General features: G+C 41.5%; 1 protein-coding gene across 1 annotated transcript; it reads right to left on the bottom strand.

Moving 5' to 3' along the window:
- Window positions 1-8,648: 8,648 nt before the first annotated feature.
- On the bottom strand, window positions 8,649-9,782 carry LOC101612445 (actin-related protein T1-like). The gene has a single exon (XM_004653945.1). The coding sequence runs from the start codon at window positions 9,780-9,782 to the stop codon at window positions 8,649-8,651; it is 1,134 nt and encodes a 377-aa protein (XP_004654002.1).
- Window positions 9,783-10,261: the final 479 nt, after the last annotated feature.

Here is a 10,261-nt window from a genome sequence, read left to right as displayed (position 1 = left end):
CCCCTCATGGACCAATCACTCTCTTATGACTATGACCTTGGTGGTCAGCGTTTGCGCAGGTCCTTGGGTGGGAGTAGCAGAGTGTGGTATCAGTCTCCTGTGACCTTGGAGGTCAGCACTTGTGCAATTCCTTAGGTGGGGGTAACAGAGTATGGTATCAGCCTCCTATGACCTTGGTGGTCTGAGGCAGGCTGCTACAGCCTATGGTGCGAGTTACTAAGGCTTACAGTATAGGCTACTAAGGCTTACAGTGTGGGCTATTTACAGAAACCAAATAAGTGGTTCACTTCATTACTCATTTCCCATCCTTGAGGGCTATCTCATGCCCTTTTACCTAGTTTTATATTAGGAGTGGGCTCTGATATAATGAGAAGAGGGATTCTTTACTTGCTTCCAACAGAGAGTAAAGCCTGGAGTTTGAGGTATGCAGGGAGCCCGCTTAAGCTCCCCTTGGAGCGTGATAGTATTTCTGAGCTTCTGAATTCTTGGGCCTTTCATTTCCCACTTTTTCTCTTGTTAATAGTTCTAATCCTAGAACTTGGAAGGACTAAATGTAATTTTTCTTTCTGCCCTGAAGGCCCTTATATTGTTGTCTAAGTACCATGATCTGGACCGCACTCACTCGTTCTCTAACAAAAGTAAAAATCTTATTAAGTATGCAAGGCCCAACTGAAAGCATCAGGAGCAAAACCATTAAGGGTCCCATCAGGGTGGAAAGCAGAGTAGTCATCCAGGAGGACTTGTTAAACTATCCCTCAAACCATCCTTGGTCAGTTTCCCTCTCCCTTTGATGTTTTTTTTTTTAGTCATATTCATCGATGACTACTTTCTCAGGATGGTAGTAAACCCGGGGGACAAGCTGGACCATAATACAGAAATTTTTGGATGGGTTAAAAACTGAAGTAGAAACACAGGGAGTCAGCCCAGTATCATATGCCCACCACCTGTTATACCCTGGCACTAGATATTAGTTGTCTGAAGTCTGACTATAGGTCAGAGTAACATTACAAAGATGTTGCTGGGATGGGGGGGCCTTTTTTATATATGCCCCCCTTCCTGAGACCTCAGGGATAGTCAACTTGTTTTTGGTCCCCCATGAACACCGGCTATTATGTTCTTTAGTTATATTAAACTCTCCCATAGTTGCCATCCCCTCATAGTAGGGTGGTCCTGAGGATAAACAAAGCCAGCAGGCCGAGGTAATGTTGGGGTTGGTGGCGTTTATGGCGAGGAAGGTCCCTTGGATTAGGCTAAAGAGCCTCTGTCTTGTCCCGTGTGGGGCTTCCGAGAGTGGGCTAGTCAAAGGGGTTCTAGCAGTCATTATGTGATGGGTCTTAGTTGCCACTGTGGGTGGGAGCTTGGGTAATGTCATTTTAGGGGGTCCCTGTTATACTAGAACTTTATTAGGTCCTACTGGTCTTGGGGTGGGAGGCTCTATCTTAAGTTGCATAGTAAAGGTTAGGCCCGTATCCCATCCTGTCATATAAAACCTGAGTCCCCAAGTTTTTCCTTTTATCCAATCTTGGGATGCTCGACCTTAGGGGGTGAAAGAGATGCTGAGAGGAACTGCTTGTTTCCCATCTAATCCTTCCTGCACAGTAATCAGGTCCCAGGAGGAAGCTGGGTGCCAGTAGGTATTGCCTGTAGTTTCACAACCCCAGTGTTTACAGTAGAACTCTTTTGTCCCTCCATAACTTCGTTTAGAAGTTAGGGGGCAGACATAAAATGGGGTATGCTGCATCTTACGTTGGGTTGGCCCAGAGCTGCACCCCGGGTTGTCTGCCATATATTGACCTTGGGAGATGACCCCTTGTGTGAGTGCCTGCTTTGCCACATGAGAGTGGACTTCTCTAGAGACCTCCTCTGGGGTGAGCTCTGGGATATCCCAAAATTTTATCTCGGCTACCAGGGCACAGATGTCTGGGGTCAGGACAGGCCATCAAGTCCAGGGGGGCGCTTCCCTAGTTGTAGTCTATATTATATCCCCCATTTGAGAAAGCACTTGTCAAGTCAACTTTTGGGGGGCATGGGGATTGGAGGCATCACCTAGCTGGAGAAGGAGAAGCCACACGGCGAAGCCTGAGTTTAAGGGGATTGTCTGTCCTCTCGGCTTGCCATTCGGGGCCCGGTGGCGGAGCAGGCTTGACGTGAGATGCATGGATCCAGGCGGGTATTCCTTTAACTTTTACGGCCGTTGGAGTAGTCAGTAGGACGAGGTAGGGGCCCTTCCACCGAGTCTACTACTAGAAAAAAAAAAGAAAGCATGTTCCACTAAAAAGGACCAGGAAAAGACTTCGTGAACAAAACTACAGTAGCTCAATTCATAACAGCTAAAAACTGGAATCAACTCAGACAGCCATCATTGGATGAATGGATAACCAAGAAGTGGTATATGTACACAATGGAATTCTACTCAGTAGTATGAAAAAATTATGCATTGAAATTTGTATGAAAATAGTGTAACATGGAACAGATCATTTTTTTAAGTTACTTTTGTACTCAATGAATACAGTCAAGTTGGTACCATTGTTAGCCTCCTTCCTGTCCTCCCCTTCCATAAGGACCCTCCTTGTTGGGGCATATGGGTTGTGTATTGTGGGGTTAGCCACAGTTATGGGTAGGAGGCAATGTTTCTGTGTATCATGACCCAGTGTGTTGTTCTGACATTCTTTTCTCCCCCTCTTCAACAAAGTTACCTGAGCCATGTTTAGTTCATTTTAGGTCTGCTTCACTGATGAGGTCTTGGGAGTCTCTGTGTCTCTGGATATCTGGTTTGGTAGGAGTTGATTGTTCTCTGTGTCTATCTTCTTCACTGCTGTGCTGGTACCAGGTTCACCAAGAAAACAGAACTCTTGTTTGTTTTCCCAATTATTCTTAGTTTCAGCTGGAGCCCTTTTGATGTATAATGGGGTGGTTCTCCCTTTAGGATCTGTGTGTATCTGAAAAACAGAAGCAGATTCTTCAACAGAAAGTAAAGTTAGCACAAGATAAATGGGATAACCATTATTTTTTAGAGAAAATTTAATAAGTGTAGGCCCTATTTTAGCCCACGATGGGTGGTAGCTTGAAAATGGAGAGCAGGCTCATATTTGAATATGGTTCTGACTTGTTTCCCAGCTCCAGCTATGGCTTTCATTCCATTGAGCAGATCAGTTAGCCAAATCAAGAGCAGGTGGTTTCCCACCATGGCTGTGCACCACTATTACATTTGTGTGAGTATCACATCAAGTTGTTTGCTGCTAAGTAGGTTAGGCTATGACTTGCTTGGACAGATATTGGTCATTTTTCCCCAGACACTCATGTAGTACCTTCTGGCACTAGATGAGCTAACTGTCTGGGTACTGACTCTCTTCCAGCTTTCAGCCATGTCACTCCATGTTATGTTCCAACAGCATATGGTGTCTTCAGCAGTAGGGTCTTACCACTAACATTTGATGGGTCATCAAGTATTCTGACAGAATTCTGTCTTCTTTTGGGAAACCTTGTAGGTCTCTCTGGTCAAAAGCTCTTTGTGGATGATAGTAATAGGCTCAATCTTATGCAGGCAATTTCAGCTATTGGAAGATCAAGAGAACATTACATATGGTCATACTAGGAGCTCAGCATTCCACAATGCAAGTCAGAGCTAAATTACCTTGGGCTACCATTAACCCTTAATAGCCATTTATTGTACACAGCTGTGTATGAACTAACATCCTAGTAACTATAGGTTGATCAGGTGTAATCTTTTTGGGAATACCAGAACATACCCCCAGCTTCCAACAACACAAAGATTAAGAATATCATAATATAGCATCTGAGGCTTATGGTAGATATTGCCTTGATCTGCTATGATCCACCTTCCTGAAGGTCAGCCAATGTATTTGAGAGTTGCTTTGATTTAAGACTTCCTTTTGTTCTGTAACTTTAAAACCATCATGAAATTGTTAACACATTGGTACATGGAATTTGGAGTAACCTAAATCTCTGTTCCAGGGCCATATTTGGCTCCAGAGTAAATTATCTCTCATCTCCCTTGAGGTGAGAGCTGTTCTTTTGCATCACTGGAGATATAAGCAATAAAATTGGAGAAATTTTAACAAATTTAAAATTAACAAGCATAGATACTGGCTTTAAATTACTGAAACTGGAATTGCAAAATACATTAGCAATAGTAAGGAAGTTGTCCCCAAAACTATACATTAAAATAATGGAAAGAATGCCCCAGGTAAATCTGATTTGTAGAAAGGCAAACTCTTTTGAAAGACAACTGAAAAGAATAGACCTATTATTCAAGGTCATGATTCATTTTGTCCCTGAATAAACAACATGGCTGTGTCTTACACAACTGGTCTTGGTTTTAGAAGCAGGAAAAATGCGTGGAAGCTGGGTGTGATGGCTCACGCCTTTAATCCCAGCACTTGGGAGGCAGAGGTAGGAGGATTGCCATGAGTTCGGAGCCATCCTGAGACTTCATAGTGAATTTCAGGTCATCCTGGGCTAGAATGAGACTCTACTTCTACAAACAAAGAGAAAAAGAAAGAAAGAAAGAGAGAGAGAGAGAGAGAGAGAGAGAGAGAGAGAGAGAGAGAGAGAGAAGGAAGGAAGGAAGGAAGGAAGGAAGGAAGGAAGGAAGGAAGGAAGGAAGGAAGGAAGGAAAGAAAGAAAGAAAGAAAGAAAGAAAGAAAGAAAGAAAGGAAAGAAAGAAAGGAAAGAAAGAAAGAAATGCATGGAATGGGTCATGAGGTGCATACAGTTCCAGGAGCCATTGCTGAGATAAGACATGATGACTCTGATAAAGATGACAGTAAGGTATTAGAAGATGGATAGTGGTTTGCATGGAGACACAAAGATGTTTTGGATAAACCAGGAATTTTCAAGGAATGCCATAGAAAAATTTTGGCTTGGGATGGAAGTTTTTTTTTTTTTTTTTTTTTTTTTTTTTTTTTTTTTTTTTTTTTTTTTTGGCTATTCAGCCCATTTGGAGCAATGGAATTGTAAAGACCAGATACTTGTTACCAGTCACTGGTTATGGATATCTGACTTGAACTGAAGATGTTTGCCTAATGCTTTTTGAGTTTGCACTGGTCCAGTCTCTGTTATGCCCTATAGCAATGGAAATATTAACTGTATATCATTACATGTTGGAAATATGTTAACTTGTTTGATTTTACAGGATTTTCATTTGACAGTCTTACATTTCAAATGATACTCAGAACTTATTAATAATCTTAACTTGATAAAGATTATGGGAACTTTGAAGTTGGATTGAATAGAATTTAAAACATGAGAAGCTTACAGGGTTGTTAGGGGGTAGGGGAAGGATGTGGTGGTTTGGATTTATGTCCCCTAGTTGAGTGAAAGGTTTATAAAATCTTGTAACCTGGAATTCCATTCACCTAGCTAGAAGAGGTCTCAGTGTGGGTTGATCCTGGAGTCCAGCACTAAGGTGTTACTGAGGGTAGATCTGAATTCCATTCCTAAGGTATACAGAGTGCTTGAGCTGTGCCTGGGGTTCTCAAAGTGTGCTTACATGTGGTGATGGTGATGGTTTTTCTCTCTGCATGTATTCTGTAAAGGGGACAAACTTCTTCTATCATTATGGAACTTCCCCTGGGTCTGTAAGAATGAAATAAATGTTATTTGTCCCATAAACTGCTCCTGGTTTGGAGATTCATCCTAGCAGCATGGAGCTGACTATGACAGGAATTGAACTTATTACACTATATTTTATATATAGAAAAATATAAATCGGGATTGAAGAGTTGGCTCTGTCTGCCCTTCCCCACTAATAAATAAAATAAAATGAAATTTAGAAAAAGTTCTATGCATGGGTGAAGAGATGACTTATTCACTAACATGAATGCCTACAAAGCCAAAAGGATCCCAGTTTGCTACCCTGGGACCCACAAAAGCAAAATGCACAAGGTATCACATGCATCTGGAGATTATTTGAAGAAGCTGGAGGCCATGTCATGCCATTCTCTCTCTATATATCTCTTTCTCTATATATATATAAATTAAATAAAAATATTAGAAAATTAAAAAGTAAATCATCTTGATTCTGATATTGTTACAGATATTCATATGATTTCTGTAAAATATCTAGTCATTTCCAATGACAATTGCTTTTGTTTATTTATGAGTATCATAATTTTTTAGCATGAGTTTTCTTGAATTGCATAGAACTTTTTGTCAAAAAATTTTTTATTTATTATTCATTTGGGAAAGAGACAAAGAGATGAAAGACAGATAGAAAGAATGAGAATGGGCAAGCTAGGAACTCCAGCCACTGCAAAAGGCATCTCTATCATACTTTCCAAGGCTTAGCACCCATTGTGGAAGAGGTAACAGAAAGAAGGTAAAAGCCAAAGGAAGGGTAGGAGTGCTTACAACACAATATTTCAGATACATTAAAAGTATTTTACATTATAGATTAGGGGCTGGAGAAGTGATTCAGCCACTAAAGATACTTTTTAGAGCCTGAAGGCTCAGGTTTGATTCCTCAATGCCCATATAAGAGCAGATGCACAAAGTGGAAGATGCATCTGGAGTTCATTAGCAGTGGTAGGTGGCTCTGGCATGTCCATTATTTCTCTCTTCCTATCTCTTTCCCCAAAAAATAAATAAAATATTTTTAAAAGTTTTACCTTAGTTAAATATACTAGTGGATTCAAATATAGTTTTTCCTAATAAAACAATTATTTAGTTGCTCAGTTTATATTTATGTTTTTAATTTTCTACAACAAATGGCTATTTAAGTTATTTATTTTATAATAAAGTATTAATTTTATATACAAATGAAGTGTGATATTTCCACATATTAGCATAGTATAAATTGATCATGCAAACCACCACTCTACTTCTACTCTTAACCCACTCAAAACCTTCTCAAAGATTATTAATAACTATGCTTTCAGGTACATATATTTGATTTTCAAATATGAGAAAGAATAGGTGGTGCTTGTCATTCTGTGCATGGATTATTTCACCCAACATGGATTCCCAATTCCACCCATTCTTCTGCAAATAACAGGGATTCATTCTTCTTATTGCTAGTATTTTATTGTGAATATATACCATATTTTACTTCATTTTCCAACAGCTAGTGTAAGTTTGCAATGCAATCCCTTGGTACTTTAGGTGGTTTGATTCGGGCATCCCCCATAAATTTAGGCAATCTGAATGTTAGTCTCCTCAGCAGATGGTCATTGGAAATTAAAGTCTCCTGGATGTGGTATATTACTGGGGGTAAGCATATGAGTCTTATAGCAAGTTTCCCCTTGCCAGTGTTTGGCACACTCTCCTGTTAATGATGTCCATCTTATGTCTGCCCCCCCTGTATATGTCGTCGTTTTCCCTTCCATCTTGGAGCCTCTCCTCAAGCCTGTAAGCCAAAATAAACACCCTTTTCCCCAAAAGTTGCTCTTGGTCAAGTGTTTCTGGGCAGCAATGCAAACCTGACTGCAACAGTATTTTTTCTCCAAATGCTCATGTTCATGTAAAATATATTATATTTATATGTGAAAATGAGCAAAATTATATATGTATTAAAATATTTCTCATACTATATCATTGTTTCTTTGCAAGGATATATTGTGTTACCATATCTAACAATGTTTGGGGAAAATAACACTAAATTTAGAAGAAATATCTTTGGGCATTATTTATTCAACAATTAACTTATTGGAAACCTTTAATCCTTTCCCAAATATTACCCCAAAGGAAATGTTGCAATTGATATTCTTGAGCATAAAAATAAAAATTATATTTGAAGTGTTAATTGTCCATGTTCCAGAAATGAAATTTAAACCATATGTTCATAGCTTCTAAATAAACTTCCAAGAAGAGGCTCAAACAGTATTTTGTGCTTGTGTGTGTGGTATGTGTGGGGTCAGGTGTATGTATGTGTGTGTGTGCAGATGCTCACACCATGTGCATGCCTGTGTGGAAGGCAGAGAAGTTTGAGTGTCCCTTCCATAACTCATCTGTGTGATTTCCTTGACAGTCTAGTCTCTGAACACAGGGATGCTGATTTCACCATTTCCTGTGATCATCTGCCAAGATACGCTGGTCTCTTCTTCCCACAGGACTAGGCTTACTGACCTGTACACTTTAAATGGATGATGGGGAGTCAAACTCAGATGGTAGCAGCCCTTTCCTTCCCTCATGCTTAGGCAGCTACCCTGTCCCTCACACATCATCACTACAAACTCTGCAAAAGTAACCATTTTTAGCCTGGTGTGGTGGCACACGCCTTTAATCCTAGCACTTGGGAAGCAGAGGTAGGAGGATCGCCATGATTTCTTGGCCACCCTAAGACTACATAGTGAATTCCAGGTCAGCTTGTGCTACAGTGAGACCCTACCTCAAAAAAAAAAAAAAAAAGAAAGAAAGAAAGAAAGAAAGAAAAAGAAAAAACAATAACTATTAGAACTCCTAACCAATATTTACTCAGGAGGAAACACATCTAAGAGTTCTATAGGAAAAGATGGGCAGATTGTACAAGACAAAACTCAGAAATCATTTTGGGCCACACATAATTTAATGACACCTTATGTGGGGAAAATCTCTATTGATCATTTCAGTAAATGCCAAGGAGCGATGTTCCCTCCCACCACTACTGTTATCGTGAGGCATTTAGAAGAGTCCCCTGAGTCCACTGCTTCTTAAAAGCATTTTCTCTGTACCACAAAAGGCCCGTACTCTTTGAAATCTTCTGAGGTGACCCACATCGGCTTAAAGGTACTCATGGAAGTCATGATGGAGCCACCGACCCAAGGTGAGAAGCACCTGTCTGGAGAAGCCGTGATCTTGATCGGGGTGCCATTGAAAGCCAGAGCTTCGAGTTCTTTCAGGAGCCTATCTTCAAGCCCGGGAAACAGGGTGGTACCTCCGGACAGCACGATCTCAGCAAAGAGGTTCTTCTGAATGTCAGTGTCGCACTTCAAGATGCTGTTGCAGACCATTTTTGAGAGACCTGGTTCATGGACGCCCAGCTGGTCAGGTGTAAAGAGAACTCTTGGCACCTGGCATAGGTGTTCATTCATGTGGATGACATTCCCATCTGGAAGTGTGTATTCCCTCAGAGCTCGCTGAGACCCTTTGCTTGCCTCTTCATTAGGTTCCCAGTCAACTACGCACAGTTTCTCCTTAATGTCATCCACCACAGCCTTGTTGAGGATGCAGGGGAAAGTGTAGCCAATGGCGAGGAGGAGCCGGGTGAGGTGTTCTGTGATATCCCTCCCTGCCACATAGAGCTTGGTGACAGCATGATGTAGGGTGTAGCCTTCATAGACGGGGACAGTGCAAGTGACTCCATCGCCACTGTCCACTACCAGGCCGGTAACACAGGCTGAGGCGCACAGGGCTGCCACTGCATGGTTGCATAGGTACAGGGCTGGCACATTGAATTTCTCAAACATGATTTCTGTGGTCTTCTCCCTGGTCCCCCGTGGGTTCAAGGAAGGCTCAGTCATCAGAACTGGCTGCTCACTGGGTTTCACACCTAGTTCCCACTCAAAAAGATCCTTCCACAATTTTTCCATGTCATCCCATCTTGTTACGAGTCCACGTTCAACGGGGTAGTGCAAGTATAAGCCGTCATAATTGCACTGGGCTTCTTCACCGACAAAGTACCTCTTCCGATTCGATCTTGCTGATGGTATGTTGAATTTCGGGTGACCAACCACTGAGTTGATGATGTGACGGGGTCCATTCTCTCCCGAAATTCCGATTTTGCAGAGTCCAGATCCGTTGTCAAAAATCACAGCTGGCACATCCAATATGTCTGGATTAAACATGTCTGGACTCGATCTTCTGCACTTCACGAAGAGAAAGTATACTTGGGCCACTCGGTGGGGCTGCAGGTCCTGCTGCTGGGAGAGTTAGTGTCTTAATACACAAACGTTCTCAAGGTGGCGCTCCAGGTGAAGCTAGAAGGTTGTTTTCAATTCAGCAGACTGCCAGGCCCTCATCCCACAATGTTGACGCTGCCCTGGTGGCCCACAGCCGGCTCAGGCGAACTCAGGCATGACTGCCAGGTACGTCACAATGCAGCCTTGGCAACACCTGTTCTCAGTCATAATCAGATCTGTGGGAATGCCTGAGCTAGTAGTTACACTCTGCACATGGTAATATTTTTAAGTCAAACTCCACCTATATAAAATTTGCATGGGATTCCTAGTTTTTATTATTAGTATTTTTAAAACAAACCTTATTTACTTAATTATGTGGAGAGAGAGTGTGATAGATAGAGGATAGGTGCTCCAGGGTCTCTCGC

This window comes from Jaculus jaculus, chromosome X, assembly GCF_020740685.1.
Source record: "Jaculus jaculus isolate mJacJac1 chromosome X, mJacJac1.mat.Y.cur, whole genome shotgun sequence".
NCBI lineage: Eukaryota > Metazoa > Chordata > Mammalia > Rodentia > Dipodidae > Jaculus > Jaculus jaculus.
The sequence above is the reverse complement of the archived record's forward strand: the minus strand, read 5'-3'. Positions and strand labels throughout refer to the sequence as shown.

Excerpts from the sequence above, each read along its gene's own strand:
- LOC101612445 (XM_004653945.1), bottom strand. The coding sequence starts at position 9,782 with ATGTTTAATCCAGACATATTGGATGTGCCAGCTGTGATTTTTGACAAC.